Consider the following 20,117-nt stretch of genomic DNA (forward strand, 5'->3'; position numbering starts at 1 on the left):
AACGACCCGTGGCTTAGTGCCTCATTAATGATATTGCGTTGTACACACTGGACGTCATGCCTGCTATATTTTTATTGATATCATCCATATCCTTAATGATACATTGCCCAGTTGTACCCACCTTTACTTTTCCATGTGGAAATGGATATCCATGAAGTTTTCACTAAGATTAAAAGGCTCAAGTCAACATGGAATTCCCATCTTATATTTTACAAATGGAATTTAGAAACACTTCTTTTATACTATCTGCTGAAAATGTTTCTTACGGAAATATTAAAACCCATAAATAATGTACAGAACTGTAGATCTCACTACCGCTTCACTTACCACTGTATTTGCATTGTTCTTTTCTTTACCAATTTACATTTCTCCTATCCCATCATGTTATAAGTAGGTAAGCACGAACAACAGGTGCAGCTGATGTGGGTTGCTTGCATTTTGTGTTGCACTATAATACTGACATTTGGGGTGAGATTTAATAGGATGAGATATTCAGAAAGTGAGAGATTTGGGAAGAAATCTCCAGTTTTTTAAAGCAGCAATCATTTACACTGCAAAATCAAACTGGTTTTGCAGTGTAAATGATTGCCGCTTTAAAAAAAATGGAGATTTCTTACCAAATCTCTCACTTTCTGAATATCTCATCCTATTAAATCTCACCCTTTGTTTGTAGTTCCCCATTACAAAACACATGTGCATGTATTGCTTGGCCTGTCCATTATAAAATATGTACTGTAGTGCATCATGGTTGCCTTTTAGTGCACTTGTGTGTACGATGAGCACTACATGAGATCTGATGATTCCGTGGGTATTGGTTGTTTAGACATTACATTTCTACACTTTGCAGTTCCCGGGTCATGTATTGTATCCCCAGGTGCTACTTATCCTTGCCACGTTTTATGTAATCAAGAACTCTTGGTATCATTACTAGTAGAACAATATGTAACAAGCTACGGAACAGAAAATTACCTCTGTTATGTTACCACCACTGCTTTGGAAAATTAGCAAGCCAACTATGAGGCTCCATCGAGAGGTCATCAGATGGATACTGGGTTGACCTCACTTCTCAACTATAGAAATAATGTGTAATAAATTGACTAGTCTCCAAAAGTTCTACCAAGTTCATGTACTTCCCCAAAGATTGTTGCAGTGTTAAATGGCCCAATTGACCCGATTTCACATAGGGAACAATGGTAAATGGCCCACAGACCCCAAATAGCCACCCTGAAGTGTGAAATGCCCCCCCCCAATTGTTAACGCCACCCCACGATCAACGTCAACCCGAAAGCGTGGCGAGCGCAGCAAGCCTGCGAGGGGCGGCGGTACGCGTCCTCCGACCTTTTCATACCCCCACTATCCACGTTGGCGTGGAGTTGAGAATAGAAAGCGTGGCGAGCGCAGCGAGCAACGCGAGGGGACGAGGATACCTTCACAGCTATACGCGTCCCCTCGCGGGCTTCACAGGTATCCATGTCCGCTCGCCACGCTTCGGGCTCGGTGGCTCGCTGCGCTCGCCACACTTTCTATTCTCAACTCCACGCCGACGTGGATAGTGGGGGTATGAAAAGGTCGGAGGACGCGGGCTCGCTGCGCTCGCCACGCTTCAGGTTGAGGTTGATCGTGGGGTGGCGTTAACAATTGGGGGGGCCATTTCACACTTCAGGGTGGCTATTTGGGGTCTGTGGGCCATTTAACATTGTTCCCTATGTGAAATTGGGTCAATTGGGCCATTTAACATTGTTCCCTATGTAAAATCGTGGTAAACGCGTTGGTCGCATCGCATGCGATTTTTTGGCCGCATGCGATGAGACCGACGTCATTTTTTTCCTTACGATGCCTAGGATCAATATCGTGGGCGCCTTTCTAGGAAACAAGTACCATTTATTTTATCACAGGGTAATAGTGACTTTTTGGTGGTCCATGTAGGACATTACAGGAATCCAGTTTTAGACTTCGTGCCTTCACATTGGCTTTTATATTCCTTTTTATAAGAATCATGGAGCACTGAACATTTTCTTGGAACAATTTCCTACAGGTGGCAATAAAAAGTCCCTGAGATTAGCATCTATTTTGACAAATGTCCAACCTCAGCTGGTTAAGGCGCATATTGTGTTTAGATCCTCAGTACTGAACCACCAAAGGACCATTAACTTGTCTTTGCTAATAGAACGATACAGGAACTAGGCTGTATTTGTGGCAGTCAATGGGACCTACTTCAGTTTGGGCATATCTGCATACAGGCCTTGTACATGGATATAGAGCCTACCTTGATCTGGCTCCCAAAAGGAGTCATTGTTTCTGCCACAGACCTCGCACTGGAAATATAGTTGCAGAAAGTACAGACTCTAAGAAGGACCCACCTTCCTTGTCACACATACATGTATTATATAACAAAAAATGTGACCACAGAGAATATGTAATGGCCCCTATTTATCCCTCTTGACATGCTCATTGCAATGCAGTCTATTATGAAGTGTAGGGCAATATATTGTTACTTAATATGAACAGGGGCACTAACGTGTGGCAGAAAATTTACTGGAGACTATGTCAATGTGAATTGGGGGTACTGTGTTACATAAGGTGTACCGGCAGCCCTACAATGTGACAATGGGGCATTACATTAACAACTGCTTCAGAGAGGAGTATCTCTAGAAGCATAGGGACAGGAGCCTCTTCAAAATATTGTAATGAGACCCACAAAGTTCTGGCTACGTCCAGCCTGTTAATACAAAATTCACTATGAAAGAATATTAAAAATGTATTTACATCTTATGGGCTCACATTTGTTTCTGGAACAAGAAACGATTTGAATGGAATCCCTACTTTTGCAGATACTATCTATTATCTTCTAGAAGGTGCTAAATAAATAGGTAGTAGATTCTGTGTTTGCCTATAGCAACTTCCCATTTGAAATAGAACTCCCATCTTCTACCAACCTTCCAACCCTGTTGACCTTAGCCTTGCCCATCGATCTCGTGCCATTTTAAGCCATGTTGACCTTCAGTGGTCAGACCAATGCTTGTCCACCTAATAACCGTATCTCCATTGCATACCAATAAATCATGTGGCAGCAACTCAATGCATAAAAGCATGCAGACATGATCAGCATCAGACATTTTTAAACTAAACATCACAATGTGGAATGTGAAATAAGTGACTGTTATAGAATAAATAAATTAAGATTACAAATCCATTTTTACAACCGTATGATTTGTATTCTGGAATGAATCTCCATTTTGTGTAAGAATACTTATGATTTTGTCAACTTTTACTGTATATTGACAAGTTGGTCCAGTTGTATATACGAAGGAGGAAGATTTAGGTAAGAGAACATATTGAAACGGTGTTTGCAGAAGACTTGAGACCAAGACAATGAAATAAACAGAGCTAGATTATAACGTTCTCAAACACTTGAGGAAGTTTTAAATTTCCACAGTTTAGACATTTGCAGGCCTAGACAGAATTTGGCTTATAACAAAAAAATGTCAACATTCACTGTATCATCAAAGTTCTTTAACATAAGCCCCATGGCTCCTTTCTTTTTTTTTCTACAAGTAACTTCATTGAAACTATTGAAAATATGCATACAATTGGACTCTATAAAGAGGTAAAGGAAAACTAATTTTCTGTTTTTTGTGTCCGGAAGCAGAAAATACAAGACATAGGTACGTTTCAGTGAAAGGAAAAATATAATAAATAAATAAAAATATCAATTTGCTTTATTAACTAGGTTCCAAACTTACAGCCAATTAATGTTTTGTTAAATATTCAACTGAAAACATTGTGTACAAATAATGCTGCATACACGAATTTAGGAAACAGTTTTGGTTTTTACATTTCAATAAATAAAATACAGGCACTTCTAACTAGATGACATCGGGAGACAATTTAAAAATGTTATTCTCCTAATTAATCAGGGATACAAGGAAAGCAGCGGGAGCAACATAAATCCTTCAAGTTTCAGAATCGGAGTTATGACTTCATTATAAAACTTCTAGGAAAGTGCTTTAAAATTAAAAGGTGATAAATTAAATAAAAAAAAAAAAATTAAAATACACCCCTATACTCTCAGTAGTTCTGTTAAAAAAAAAAAAAAATTAAAATTAAAAAAAACCCACAAGGAAACAAATATATCGTTTTAGAGAAAATCGTATATACACAAAAGGATGTAATTTGGAACTTTAAAAATAAATCATTTTAGCCAAAAAGGACCAGCAAATATAGATTAAAAAAATAAAAAATAAAAAAACCCTCAAACAAATCCCTCAACATTGTACATTTATTTTATAGCTTATGAATTAGGAAACCCTTTGAACTACCATGGAAGCCTACTGCAAAATAACAGCAATTTGGTTTGGATAGAAAAATAGATATTTGATAAAAAGGCATTTTACTATTTGATAAGAAATTAAAATTTTCATATGGTATAACATAAACCTGGTCATTTGGATAACAAAATATTGTGTAGCAAGGCTTTCCACTCATGATTCCATGAACTTATTCTATAGACAAATATACCACTTTTTTTTTTTACATAAAGTGGATGCTTTTTTTTTAATAGGGGGATGTCCAATTTTTGGATGAGACACTTAGTTTAGAAGCATTTTTAATTTGGTAAATAATTAAATGCCCCTGGTACTTAATAAAGCAACTCCGGGTGCTATTGTGGATGCAGCCGATGCATCTCAGAGGCCAAGATGACTCCATATGGTTTGAGTCATGTGTTCGTAGAACCATTGTACTGGTTGCAGCTACAATGAGGTGTCTAGGACATGAAGAGTGTTCTTCCACTTCTGGTGAACATCCCTTCTTTAACTAGAATTCACAAAGCCAATGTAAACATAAATGTTCACCACATGTAAACCAGATTATATTCATATAAATTTTAATTGGACCCGAATAATAATTACACTAAGAAATCAAAATAGATTAACTATTTTGCTTTTGCATATATTGTAAAATGCATGAAAACACACAGAAGAAATGGAACAGAACAACAACGGCCATATTCCATAACATACATGCATGATGCATCTCAAATCAAACTCCAACAGATCTGCAAATAGCTGACGTAAATGTCTTAGCTGACATCAGAACAAGCACAACCTCTCGATCTTGCTGGACGTATTGTGAGGGAGATTTCCCTGACCTGGAAACTGTGCTAGTTATGAGGTTAGATGCCTCAAGAAGCTCTGCAGACCCTACATCTCTCGCAGTGTGCGTAACAAGTTCCAACAACTTCTATGAACAATTCCATTTCCTTCTGTACTTGTCTCTCTCTGCAACAGAACGTAAAAGCGGTTCAGCTTTCTAAATGTTGACTAGGCATGGAATTACCGTGTACTGTAGTGACTATGTAGACTAGAAGCCCAAGATTTTGTAGTCTATTAGACTTTATGAGTCGCTTTTTACTAAATGTGGTATGTTTCTGCAAGGTTCTGGGAAATAATAAACCACAAATACATTTCTTAAAGAAATTAGTTTAAAAAAAAAAAAAAAAGTGATTAGGGGGAAGGACTTTTTTTTTTTTTTTTACTTATGCAAAGAAGAAAAAAAAAGGATTTCATTTATGTATTACTTTTATGTATTTAAGTTTTCTAATATTAAAGGGATAGATTTAGTACAGTAGATGTTCTAAAAAGGAAAGGTTTGAGAAGTGGCAGATTTAAATCAATCAAATTCTAGCTAGCATTTTCCAGAATTCTACCTACAATGTGTGGTTGCTTCAGGCTTCAACTCTTCTTTGTCCCTCAAACATGTGGATTTATTGTCATTCTTGGCCATCTACATTTTTAGAAAGTATGTGAAAATGGCTATTAAAACACACTAGAGTCTCAGAAATAACATGTGGATTTAATATTTAACACAACACACAGTATTTTGGCTATTCTGCCTGCTATGTTACACCTAGGGCGTGCAGGTCACTAGATTATATTTATATATTCTAACACTCTCCACTAAACGTAATGACAAGTACACTTATAAAAGGCCACTGGTGAAGAACTGGATCAAGTAATCATGCTACAAGTGTGATAACCCCCCCCCGCTCCCTACACTTTCATGGACAGCATGCACATAACAAAGAAATAACCTCGTTAAGGTCCTATTATATCCCTGAAAACAAAATTCCTTCAAAAAGTACATATGTTGTAGTAAGATGCAACTTTCTCTCCTCAAAAAAAATAAATACAATTTGTGTTTTTTTTTTTTTAAAGTAACAGCTCGACGTAAAACATGGATATGAACAAATGCAAATTTCTAAGCGTTGATACACGGAGCGTAAATCACTTGTTTTAACAAGACCTAGCTGTGCACACGAAGGAACATATATGCCCCTTTAAATAAAGCAGTAGGTTATATTATCCCACAGCAACGACTTCCATACTTCAAGAGAATCTGTCTTATTAAAACTTTAAATTATACTGCTTGCCAGCAATCAGACCAGTAAAGACCAGACAAGCCTTTGATCCCAAAAAATGAATATGCTATGCATGTTTTTGCATGTGCATGTACAAAAGCTTCTGAAAATATGCTTATAAAAATGTATTCAAGACATTGTTTAAGACAGACATCAAGAACAAAACCCCAACTGAAAAAAAAAAAATGACAATACAAAACAGATCCAAAAAAGTAGACACACACACGAAAACAAGATGCATCGATCTACAGACTTCACGCTAGCAAAGACTGGATTCACACTCAGTCTTTGGGAACATTCAATGTGACGTGCTACTAGCACAAGTTCTCACATCATTAACAGTGCAAAAATATAAATCATTCTGCAAGGCATGGACCTCATCCGCATAGTCCCCTCCTAACAGTTTAAACTAGAGTCTTGCAACTGGGACCATATCTTAATCATTTCTTGAGGTTTTCTAGGATGGACTAAAATTAAATTGGAATAGGAACAAATGTTATTTTTGTGTTTCTCCTCTATATCAAAGGTCTTAAATCCTTTGTGTTTCTCTGGAGCAAGCCCAAGTTTCTGAAGGCACATTCCAGTATAGACATCATCTATAGGAAATAGGAGGACTCTAGATGTGGCATTGTAAAGTCTTAATGCCAGATTACCAGAGTAGAGGAAGCCCCCTCCCCCAGCATACGGTGGGTAGGAACCTTCATATATGCTCTCGGGAATGTAGTATTTCAGCTTCTTGTCTCTATGAGGTCCTGCATCCTTGATCACATCCCCAATAAATAAAGTTTTGGCTTTTTCCGCAGACAGCATCTTCAAGTAATCCAGGATCTGATGGGTATTCACAAAAACATCATCATCTCCTTTAAAAATAAACTGGACATCCGGACAGGAGTGACTTACCCACTTCAGGAAAAGAACTTCTTTCAGAGTCAAATTAAAGAATGTGTCCCTATAATTCCAAAGGAGGATGTCCTTATACTTCTCACTTTCATATTTAACAAGGCCGGAAAGGTTGGGGTGATTATCCTCAGTTGGAGTATCTCCAAGGAGGAACACCCTCACAACAGTCATGTTATTGATTTTCAGTTCTTTCCCCCAAGACTCACGTATGGCTTGCCTTCTATCAAATTGTGGTATTAGGGACTTGATGGCCAGTAGCAAGAAAGGCTTATCTTTACACTTATTTGGCTGGTCAAACACCAGTGAGTAATTCTTACATCTTAAATAAAAAAGGAAGTCTTTAAATCTGTCCGGTAAGTTGTCAAAGTCCTTTATTTCGGACTGCAAAATTGTATCCATGTCACAAGAGTTTAGAAGGCTCGAGTTGTTAGCCACCATCTCTTCCACTGTAACATTGTTGAGCAAATTCAGGATTGGATTATACAATCTATCCAGTTTCTGCTGTTCTCTGTTCCAATAGGCACCGGTAGCCGATCGCTTCTTCCAGAATTTGCCATGGGGAAGCAATAGCTGTCCTTTTGCAGATTTTTCTTGGCTGTCGCTCTTCGACACCTCAACGATTACATAAATAAAGAAATTTACCATCATTAAGATGCCCACCAGTTTCAATCTTCTCCTTCCAACACTCATTTCTCATACCTGCCAAGAGAGGGGGAAAAAAAGAACATTAGATTAAAAAGAACACTTAAATAAATGTAAAAAATAAATAAAATAAACCACCATGGTAGCACAGAACTGCTTTAGGTTAAGAGATTTACAATACACATTTGGAATAACACTGATCAGACCAGGAGCCCTAATCTACTTCATAAAAGAGGTGGGGGGAGCAGGCCAAGGGAAGTGTCAGACGTGCATGGAATTTATGACATCAGTACATGGAGCTATGTACTGATGTGGTATGTAGTAATCGGATGTGCTGATTTAGATTGCTATTATTCTGCCACACATTTGTACATCACGGATAGTGGAATGTAATTCCATTAAAGGGTTTAAATATTTCATGAGAGAATACACTACTACAGATTTGGGCTACATGCGGCTCTCCAGCTGTTACGAAACTGCAAGGTCACTTTTAGAACAGGTCAACTCGGTACAATGGGGGGTAGCAGAAATGCCGATGCCAGCAGCTCATCAAATGTAAAAATAATTGCATAACTCTGCTGGGTGTCATCTACTGGCTGCTGGTGCCGAAAACAACTGAATTCCGTCTTTTGATAAGAAATGTACCATTTGTGGAGCTGCAACTAAGTCCTACAATGTTGGGATAGAGTCCTGTAGCAAGCTGGAGCTACAGGTCGCTGACCTCACTGTCTCCTGCAGAATACATTACTGAGTTTTGCTGGAACAGGGACCACCGACCACTCAAATGAATAGCAACAACCGCTGCCAATCTCCATGTGCAGAGGGGGACTGCACCAGATAAATAGAACATAGGAAGGTTTGGATCACAGGTGAGGACATCGTAGCTTTAAACAGCGTTTTTCATTAAGGCAGTACGGACGTAATGGTTAGCATTACTACCTCACAGCACTGAGGTCATGGGTTCTATTCCCGGGCTTGGATTGTATTATCGACCACACTTAAGTCGACATCATTGAGTTGACAGGCAGCAAGGTCGACAGGGTTCTAGGTCGACATGGGACAAGGTCGACATGGTTTTAGGTTGACAAATGCGTTCGGTCAACATGGGTTAGGTTGACAGGTTGCAAGGTCAACATGGGTTTTTCACAGGTTTTTTACCCGAATGTCGACATGGACACAGTTGGAAGTCAACCGCACCTGCTCGCAATGCTTAGGGCACGGTGCCTCAATGCACACGGCACACTATTTTATTCTCCCACCACACCCTAGTGGATGGTAGGTGATGAAATACTGTCGGCACAAAAAAACTCATGGCGACCTGAAACCACGTCAACCTTCTCACATGTCGACCTAGAACCCTGTTGACCTAATGGTGCGTACACACGGGGGCGATTATAGCAAATATCGCTGGAAATATGGTCGCTGAGCGACCATATTGCCAGTGATTGGAGTGTGGACCAGCAATAAATCGCCGGGTGCGCGCTCCCGTTTTCAGCCCCTGAATGGTCGCTGGTCGGAGGAGCATGCTCCTCCGACCAGCGACATCCCCTGCCTCTTCTCCCGGCAGTGTGACATTTTTATCTGTGACCATCTCTGGTCGCAGATGAAAACGGGACACTGAGCAATATGATTGCTGAGCAATATATTGCCCCGTGTGTACGCACCTTAAGTGTGGTCGATAATACGACCATATCCCTTATTCCCACCATGGCCCTAACTGTGCGGAGTTTGTATATTCGCCCTGGGCTTGTGTGGGTTTCCACCGGGTACTCCAGTTTCCTCCCACATTCCAAAAATATGCACTGGTAGGTTAATTGGTTCCCAACAAAATTTACCCTAGAATGGCTGTGTGCGCGTGTCCGTGTACATGTGGTATGGAATATAGATTGTAAGCTACACTGGGGCAAGGACTGATGTGAATGTTCAAACAGTCTCTGTAAAGCGCTGCAGAATATCTGTGCGCTATATAAGAAACTTAATAAATAAATTTATTAAAATAATTAAGGGCTGTAGTCAAATCAGTGCCATATTTTTAGGCTAGCCAAAAAAAAGGCACCAATTCGAAACCCACATATAAAAACGGGGGCGTTTTCATCCATGCAGTTTCATTTTTGAAAATTTTATATTCCAATAAGCATATGTGAAAATGGGCCCAAAAACGTGTGAAAACGGTAACGAATTCACCCATGTGAAAAATCAGCACGTAGATTGAATACGGTGACTAATTCACAATTAAAAACTGAAAATCTGGCACAAATTGAATACCTCCCAAAGTGTGCAGATTTAAAGTAAAAATAAAAAAAAGTGACCATCGGCCAACTGTAATATTTTTTATTTACAGTTCCCTTTATAGTTCAGCATATTCTGTTGCATTTTACAATGGAAATAATAGCCTCAGAGTTTGATGGCTGTGCGGGATGCCGGGGAAACTTGGTCATTTTTTAAAGAGGCCATCATTTGCAAGGCAAAACCACACCTTTTATAGGATTGCTCCACTACAAAAAAACCTCCGCTTTCAGACGGCATCCCACACAGCCAATGAACTCGGAGGTTATTAAAGTGGCCGAGTAGCAGCTTCGCAAAAAACCTCTGCAAGCCGGATAAAAAAAAAAAAATACAAGCTCTACTTTATTTCTCGTTAACAGCTACAAAATAAAGAGAAATTATGTCTAGACAACAGCAGATACACATGCATGAATTTGGTTAACTATAGATGGAAGTCTAGTTACACAATCATCCAGCAACAGTATAACAGGAACCTGACCTACAATACCCACTATTGGGGATGTTGCTCCTCCCCAAATCATGAGACTCCCTGTCACATGATTCCCTGCTGTCAGTATTGTGACAAGAGTGAGAAGTTAACCAAATACCACATCTCCTGAAATACTACAAATATTCTGAGGATCTTATGGGCTAAAAGTCAATACTGTATATTACCCCTCCCCTACTTCCAACTTGGGCAAAGTACAAGTAGAAGACGTAACATACAGCCGTCAATAGTAACACAAATATCACTGATCTTCAGTGAAATGAATGGGATGCGGTCAAAATCCCGACAGGGTCGACAGGTCGCGAGGTCAACATGGGTTTTTTCCATTTTTTGACCCAACATGTGCCGACAGTCAGTATTTCATGCCCTACCATCCACTAGGGCATGGTGGGAGAATAAAATAGAGAGCAGAGATGCACCATGCCCGAAGCATAGCAAGCTAAGCAAGGGGCTGCGGTTCACTTCCAACTGTGTCCATGTCGACATTCGGGTAAAAAAACCAGTGAAAAAACCCATGTCGCGACCTGTCAACCTATATGTCGGGATTTCATACCGAATCCAAACCAATAATACCAATAGCATCTGTCAAGACTTGGCATATAGGCAGCTTTTGAGGTAGAAATAGATGGGCATGCTCAAGAATCTGAGCAACTTTGGCAAGGGTCCGGTGATGATGGCTAGACAGTCCGCTACACAGCAAGTCATGTGGGGTGTTCCTGATATGCAGTAGCTAGTGTCTACCAAAGTGGTCTAAGGAAGGGCAACCGTTCATTCACCAACAGGATCAGAGCGCACCAAGGCTTATTGATGCACATAGGGGAACAGTAGCCATGCTAACTTCTGTTCATCGTCAAAAGAACCTACAACAGGCATGTGAGGGTCAGCGTTGGACCATGGAGCAATGGAAGGCCTGGTTTGATGAATCCTGTTTTATCCATTACGTGAATGGCTTGGCGTGTGTGCATCAGTTACTTGGAGAAGAGAAAGTACCAGGATGCACTATAGGAAGAAAGCAAGAATTCAGAGGCAGGGTGATGTTCTGAGAAATGTTCTGCAGGGGAAACCTTGGGTCTGGTCATTTAGGACACCTACCACCTATCTAAATACTGTTGAAGATCAAGTACACCCTGTCATGACTATATAAGCCAGGTAGTTTTAAGGTTATAGCTGATGAGTGCCCGGTAGCTGCCCCTAAAAACAGTTTCTATAGGGACCATGGAAAAACAAATTTGTGATCCGACTATCCCTGGCTTTCCACTTCAGCAATGATAAAGTCTGTTGTAACATCTACTACAAACACTAGTAGCAGAAGAAAGAAACCAGAGTTCAGATCGATGACTACAGAACTAATGTTACAATGGGGCTTTGAGAGCTGCGTTGCTCACAATTTGTCACCAACTTGTCTAGTGAACTTTGGAATGGTGCTATTAATCCGTCAGGAAAAAGTGCTGGCTATTGTTATTTGCATGGCAATATCTAAGCCACTGGGTTATTAGAGCAAAACAGTTTTTGCTGGAAAAGAACTTTCACCACAGACTGTTAAATAGAGGTTTTTCTGGTCAGTCTGGTTACTAATCAGACTCCAAGAAAGTGAACAGTTCATTGCACCCGTGGCTCCCGTCTAAAGACCAGAAGCTATTCAATTGTTTGTAAAACTGACGCAATCTCACACCCAAATGCACGCGTGCCCAAAACCTTTTACATGGATCATTGCTCAGCAGAATTCTGCAATAAGTGCAGCCTGAAAAGCTCCCAGCCACTTAGATGGGAGCTGCTTGTGATACACAACTGCAACGCTTGCATGGGAGCCAGCCATTGCAGATTTGGTCAGATTCTGACCAGAGAATGTATAAAAAAAAAAAAAAATCAGGACACCTGATGGGTATTGTTCTGTCCTTTCATCACCACCGCTGAATGTGTACCCAGGTTCCAATAAGTTGCCCAGTCATATCAGCTGGGTACACATTGCTTCAGTATGTACCCAGCTATAGAGGCACTGGAGGTAGTTTACAAACCTGAAATCACTCTCTACAGAGATTAGAATCAGCTATATATCTGCCAAAGCGCATACATTTATCCAGCAATGCCTGTGTAGCTGTGTGTGGTAGAAGAGTAATGCACCAGCATGCCTTATTTTAAGTACAGAAAGAAGATATCACACACACACACACACACACACACACACACACACAGAGCCACATTTAACAAAGGCAATCATTTAAGCGACAAAAGGAAACTAAACTGTTCAGTGTTACGGGGGACAAATGTTTACAATTTTGCACAACAGAAAGCATTTCCCTGTGCCTCTGCACAGTGCACCAGTACTATAGCTGGGGAAGGTATCTCTAAGAGGGGAGAGATTAGGAGTGTGGTATAGCTCACAGACAATATCTAGTCAGTCAACAGGTCAACACAAAAAATGCATTAGTCCGACGTCCCAAATAATATGTCGACATCAGTACACTATATAATGTTCCCTGTGCTCGACACACTATTCTATTCTCTCTTTATGCCCACAGGGATGGTAAAGTATAAACAAGTTGGTTTAAAAAAATCAGTTGTTGGCATATTGAGTGCGTTGGCATGTCTATTGGCCCCCATACACGCTGCGAAGCAATCCAGCCCATATCGTATCGCAGAGTGTATGGGGGCATTAACTAATGCATGTGTAACTTTTGTCAATGTCTAACTAACACATGTCTAACTTTTGGTACAACCTAATGACTTACTTGTCTGTCAACCTTCTGGAACCTGAGATGGAGGCTCGCCTCATCTAGGTGCTCCAGCAAATAATAAAGGCATTTTTGTTGTGTACATCGCAGGCAAATATTCCTCACTGAAACAAGGAGAAGCTTTAGGGAAAAGTAAAAGATACTGGCCTAGTGAACCGCCCTGTTATATGACTGCTTTACAGCACGTCAGGTGTTCGAAAGTGAATGGAATTTCTGTTATCTCCTTTCAAAAATGCTATGCCATCACTAGATCATGTATGTCACATGATCTGTCTGAACCCAGAACACTACAATACTATCTCCCAACTGCCGCGATCTACATTCTGCTTTGTAGAATTATAAAAAAAAAAATATATATATATTTTTGTTCTCAAATGCAGCAGGTACAAAACCGTTGTACCAGTTTTCCAATTTTTAGCTTAACCAATTCCTACACACACACTTTAATTATTTGCACCCATATTAACGAGATTATGTACAATTTTGTCTAATTCCGACAGATCATTCAAATAGCCCAGTGTGTACATACTATCTGCATGCTCCTGCAGTCATAAGTGACGTCGTCTGGTGGGCCCTGCTACTACCGTCATTCTGTCACTCCCTGCATGTTGTGCTGGGTTCACACCATCTAGTGTTTATCAAGTTTTATATTCCTAATTGCCAAAATTAAAATGGCAACCAGCTTAACAAAAATGGTCAATTTAAACAAAAAAAATAATAATAATATTTACATTTAAAATACAATATAGTACAAAATAGAGAAAATCTGTTAAAATAAAAAAATCGCTATAGAAAGAATAAAAATCCCAGAGATTCCAACTTTTTATGAAAAATCTTAACAGACATAGGGGAATAAGTTCTTGTAGAATTTGGTCCGTATTCAATTGTCATATCGCACGCAATCTCTGGTCTGAAGTGACAGGAGATCGTGGGGCAATATGCAATTGATGTTTTGGTACTGGTTTCCTAGCACGGCGCCCATCGCATCGCAGACCATAAGGCATACGATGGTATGCGATGCGATGTTACACGATGGCAGCCGATGGTATACAATTAACCATCGCATTGTATGCCATATACAATGGTATACGATGTAAAATTGTATAAGCACCCTAATGGGTGTTTTCAATGTTAAATGTGCCCCCTATAAGATAATTAACCGTAATGGGTGCTTAGTATGTTAAAAGCACCCCCAACGCCACCCCCACTATCAATGCCAACCCGAAAGGGCGGCGGTACGTGTCATCTGACCTTTTCATACCCCCACTATCCACGTCGTTGTGGAGTTGACTTTATATGGTGTGGCGAGCGCAGCGAGCCACCGAGCCCGAAGCGTGGAGAGTGTAGTGCGCCCCGCGAGGGGACGCGGAATACATGTAAAGTAAAATCGCATCGGGTATATGGCATGCGATGCGATTCGATGTCGTACGACTTAATATCGTGGGCGCCATGCTAGGAAACAAGTACCAATGTTTTTTATTTTGCGCTGATCATGTTCATTAAGGTCGCCATGAAAATTATTCCTGTTTAAGCTCTCATACGGGTGGCTTTTCATGGACTTCAGTTCACCAACCCCGGGGGTTGCGCAAACATTTGAACACAGCCCTTTTAACCATACTTTTGTGGGAAAGTGATTTCAAATGTTTGCGCCTATAACCTTAAAATGTTCACTTACTTTTGTAGTTAGGTGGTAAGACAAATGGTCTATATAACATGTCCGAACAAAATGTTTTTTTGTTATAATTTTTTTTGTACAGTTTATTATACCTTTGCAGTGCAGATTATTATTTTTTTTAATCAAAAAATGGTCTACATTGAATGTTGAATGAGGTTAATGTTCTTATTTTAAAGTGGCTCACCACTGGATCTGCTGCTAGCGCTAGGGCTGTTGAGCCTGACTAGACATTGCACCTGAAAGAGTTAAACATGGCCTGAAAAATAAGTGTGTGCCAAAAGCTGTATAAATGTGACCTTTTTTTTGAAGAGTCAAGTCAAAACCTACGCGCCCCTTTCCATACGATGTTTCGTATGCAATGCCATTGACTGCCACAGAATCCGGCAAATCCTTGAGCAATCCTCTGTGTATCGGATCCGGAGGTAAAACATATTTGCTATGGAACTTTTCACACGATTTAAGGTCCGGAAGTGTCGAAATCGTGTGAAAAATGTATTCTAGATTTATAGATACCTTAACTGCGGCATTTGCAGTCTCTCTCCCTTTCGCTCAGTACCTATGGGTTAACTACGAGATCAACTGATGTATAAACAGTCAAAAAAAAATACAACTCGATGTAAAAACAGAAACCGTTAAAAACACCCAAGCTCAGGAGCCAATCTAAGGGAAAATGCAGAGACAAAATAGGTTTAGAATCCTTACAAAGCAGATGGTATTAAAATGACAAGAGTTCAAAACAGGTTACGGTCACTTAGTTCATGCACAGGATTAGAAACTAATACCCTTCAACAACATTGCTATGCCAACATGATACCGATAGTATTTTAGTTAAAAAATTTCCGTGGGGAATTGAAATGAAATGCAGTTGGCAAACCAAAAACAGAAAGAAAATGAAAACCTCACTTGACATTTTTTCACTGTGTAACGGATACAGGACGAAGGTAAACAGTACCAAGAAGTAATCCTAAGAACATTAGCTATAAAACTTGGCTTTGACATAATGGGAACATATGAAATAGTGTTGTACTTTATATGTACGTCATTCAAAGAGCAGTTTCAATCACAATTAGACCCACCCTTGTACACACGATACACTTTTCGTTTTCGCTGGCAATATGATCGCTGAGTGACCATATTGCCAGTGATTGGAGTGTGCACCATCGATAAATCGCCGGGTGCGTGCTCCCCTTTTCAGCCCCTGAATGGTTGCTGGTCGGAGGAGCATGCTCCTCCGACCAGCAACTTCCCCTGCCTCTTCTCCCGGCACTGTGACATTTTCATCTGTGACCATATCTGGTGGCAGATGAAAATGGGACACTGAGCAATATGATTGCTGAGCTGTGTACACATGGTGTGATTTGGTCGCTGAGCGATTTCGGCTTAAAATCTCTCAGAAATATATTGCTCAGTGTACCGTTTTCATCAGCGACCACCGATTTTGGCTGAAAATTGCAAGCTATTCTGTCTCTACCTCATTTTGCCTGTAAAAAAAAAATAAAAAAAAAAAAAATCGCCCCCCGTGATGCGATTTTTTTACCGGTTTATATCCCCACTATCCTCTACGCATGGAGTTGATTCTATATAGTGTGGCGAGTGCAGTAGTCCGCGGGGCTCGCCACGCTTCGGGCTCGGTACACTATAAAAAAAATCAACTCTGATAGTGGGGTTATGAACAGGTAAAAAAAAATCGTATCGGCCGATATATCGGTATATATCGGCCGATATCACATCCGATATATCGGCCGCCGTGAAACGAAACAAGTACCAAATATTCTATGTGCGGCCCTTGACATTTTACTAAAAAACTCATTTCAGGTGGGCGGCCATTTAACAAGTGCCCACCCCTTGGTCTGGGACAGTCATGTTTGACATTAAAAATAAAATACCATTGATATTAGACCCAAAAAAAAAAAAGCGATGAGTGCCTGTATTGCCTTGCTATGCAAAACTTCCCTCGGGTATGAGCACTGACTGATTGGACCTTTTTTAAGCACATAGAAAACACTGGAGAATTAGTTCAAGTTTGACGTGGTAATTCAGTAATGCTGTGACACAATCCCTAAAAATCGCTTTCCTGTGGTATTAAATTTTTTACAGGCAGCATACACAAGCATGGCAGACCTGGGATACTTTCATTATAAAAATGCACACCATGAGGCATACCCAATTTGGTGCAATACAATAAATCTCACACCTGCAGGGTTTTTTTCCCCACAGGTGCGAGAATTTTTGTAATAAATTGGGTGAGGGGGGGGGGGGGGGGGGCGTTTAGAGGGGTAAGGTTTTTTTTTACCTTTCCCTGGAGCACCTCCTCACCACCAATAATTTTTACTGACACCGGAACACAGGTAAGACCCCAGCTAATTTTTTTCCCTGCAACTAATTGAATTTTTTTTTTTATTAGGTCCTGCTGGTATCGGGTGCACATTCCCACAATAATCCAGAATTGAGTGCGTTCTGCACAAAACTGGTTATCCCTCCATGTTTTTCAAGTCTTGCAGCATTTCAAGTTAAACATGCTCACCTTAAGTAAAGGTGAGCATAGTAAAAAAAAAAACAGTAAACCCTATTATTACACTCATTAGGTGTGGTGGGGTGTGGACTGTATAGGTAACAAGTCAAAAAACAAAGAACACAAATTTTGTCCTTCTTATCGGGGCGGGGGGGGGTTGAAAATGTATTGCTGTAAAAATGGCCAATACTTCACAATTAGGTTCATAAACACTATACCAAATCCTATGATATATGTTCAAGTACTCTCCTATTAACCACCTGATAACTATTCTGGCTCTGTACTACTGTACTTCCCATTCTTTGGCTGTATAAAAAATTTACACTAGATAAGAAAGATTCTAATCAAACCCCATTCTCAGGCTCCACTGAGGTACGTACTGCCATGCGTTTACTGAGATAGAGATAAACGCAACAGTTTGCACTTGGCCAACTAATTGCAGCACATGCTGGCTCAAATAACTATTGGAAGCTGCAGCAAAATATCTACAGTTACAGCATTATCCTGGATTTCTGTCTGCTGTCTGCCATCCCAAATCTTAAGAATCCTAAACCAACAGCATAATAGGGAACATTTTTCTTAATAATCTGATCTTAACCAGGACCTAAAAGCACTTATTGGGCCATGTACAAATCAAACCTTTTCTCACCGGCATTACAGATTGCCTGCCCCAGGTCAACCTAATAACCGCATACCATTTGTTTTTGTAGTTTATTTTTTTTTAGTTTTCTTTTTTTTTTAGTGCAATAGTCCAGTCGGCCCTTTGCTGCTTGTGTTATCACAAGCTGGGTCTTTTAATGTATATGCCTATGGTACTGTGTATGTTCCATCTATTGTATAACATTTTTCCAAACTATTAAGACAAATAACAATAGTATCTAAATATTCAATATGACCCGGCACTCCTGTCTCCTTGATGGTAGTTGTCCTGGTGCCTTCTCTGTAGCCAAAGGCTTCTGCATATATTCCCTCAAGGGAGAGGCACTCTAAAGGACGTAACCGTGGAAACGTCAAGCTTGTGAGCTTGTAGAAAGAACTAGTCTTTTCAAGCATATCGGCCACCATAGAGGAATACCAGTATACTGATTATATTCCAATGTCTTTTTCTTTTATTGTCTTTTACTCTGTATTGTCTGCATTCGAATTTCGTTTAATGTTCATGTATGTGAGCCTTTAATTACAAAGATATTATTATTCAAATAGTTTTATACAAAAGATTCTTCTTACGCCTGATGAAGTCTCACACAGACGAAACACGTTGGGTATGCTACATGTATGATGACAAACAACCGTTAACACTCAAGATTCACTCCAGCTACAAAGAGCCGTCAAAAATTATTTGTAGGTTTTTGTTTTGTAAAGAAAACAAAAGTTTTTATTCATGGTGAAATTTTTGGTTGAGTTGTAATTATGGACATAGTCCTTTAATACTGGGAATTAATAAAGAGAGAGAGAGAGAGAGAGAGAGAGAGAGAAAGAGAGAGAGAAAGAGAGAGAGAGAAAGAGAGAGAGAAAGAGAGAGAGAGAAAGAGAGAGAGAGAAAGAGAGAGAGAGAAAGAGAGAGAGAGAAAGAGAGAGAGAAAGAGAGAGAGAGAAAGAGAGAGAGAGAGAAAGAGAGAAAGAAAAAAGAGAGAGAGAGCGAGAGAAAGAGAGCGAGAGAAAGAGAGCGAGAGAGAAGAGAGCGAGAGAGAAAGCGAGAGAGAGAGAGAAAGCGAAAGAGAGAGAGAGAGAGAAAGAGAGAGAGAGAGAAGAGAGAGAGAGCGAGAGAGAGAGAGAAAGAGAGAAGAGAGAGAGGAGAGAGAGAGCGAGAGAGAGAGAGAGAGAGAGAGAGAGAGAGGAGAGAGAGAGAGAGAGGAGAGAGAGAGAAGAGAGCGAGAGAGAGAAGAGAGAGAGAGAGAAAGAGAGCGAGAGAGAGAGAGAGAGAGAGAGAAGAGAGCGAGAGAGAAAGAGAGCGAGAGAGAAAGAGAGGAGAGAGAAAGAGAGCGAGAGAGAAAGAGAGCGAGAGAGAAAGAGAGCGAGAGAGAAAGAGAGCGAGAGAGAAAGAGAGCGAGAGAGAAAGAGAGCAGAGAGAAGAGAGCGAGAGAGAAGAGAGAGAGAGAGAAAGAGAGAGAGAGGAGAGAGAAAGAGAGAGAAGAGAGAGAAAGCGAGAGAGAGAGAGAAAGAAAGCGAGAGAGAGAGAGAAGCGAGAGAGAGAGAGAAAGAGAGAGAGAGAGAAAGCAAGAGAGAGAGAGAGAGAGAGAGAGAGAGAGAGAGGAGAGAAAGCAAGAGAGAGGGGAAAGCGAGAGAGAGAGAAAGAGAGAGAGAGGAAAGCGAGAGAGAGAGAGAAAGCGGAGAGAGAGAGGAGAGGAGAGAAAGCGAGAGAGAGGAGAGAAAGCGAGAGAGAGGAGAGAGAGAGAGAAGAGGAAAGCGAGAGAGAGAAAGAGAGAGAGAGAGAAGAGAGAGAGAGAGAGAGAGAGAGAGAGAAG

General features: G+C 40.3%; 1 protein-coding gene across 2 annotated transcripts in view; it reads right to left on the bottom strand.

The window, feature by feature from the left end:
• Window positions 1-3,697: 3,697 nt before the first annotated feature.
• Window positions 3,698-20,117, bottom strand: part of B3GNT2 (UDP-GlcNAc:betaGal beta-1,3-N-acetylglucosaminyltransferase 2) — a 52,687-nt gene continuing 36,267 nt past the window's right edge. For both annotated transcript variants that reach the window (XM_083175803.1, XM_083175804.1), the window contains exon 2: window positions 3,698-8,017. In XM_083175803.1, the coding sequence (XP_083031929.1) occupies window positions 6,815-8,008 (1,194 nt within the window). In that variant the 5' untranslated portion in view covers window positions 8,009-8,017 and the 3' untranslated portion in view covers window positions 3,698-6,814. The remainder of the gene's footprint in view (window positions 8,018-20,117) is intronic.

Source organism: Crinia signifera, chromosome 3 (assembly GCF_055691185.1).
Source record: "Crinia signifera chromosome 3, ASM5569118v1, whole genome shotgun sequence".
NCBI classification, from domain to species: Eukaryota; Metazoa; Chordata; class Amphibia; order Anura; family Myobatrachidae; genus Crinia; species Crinia signifera.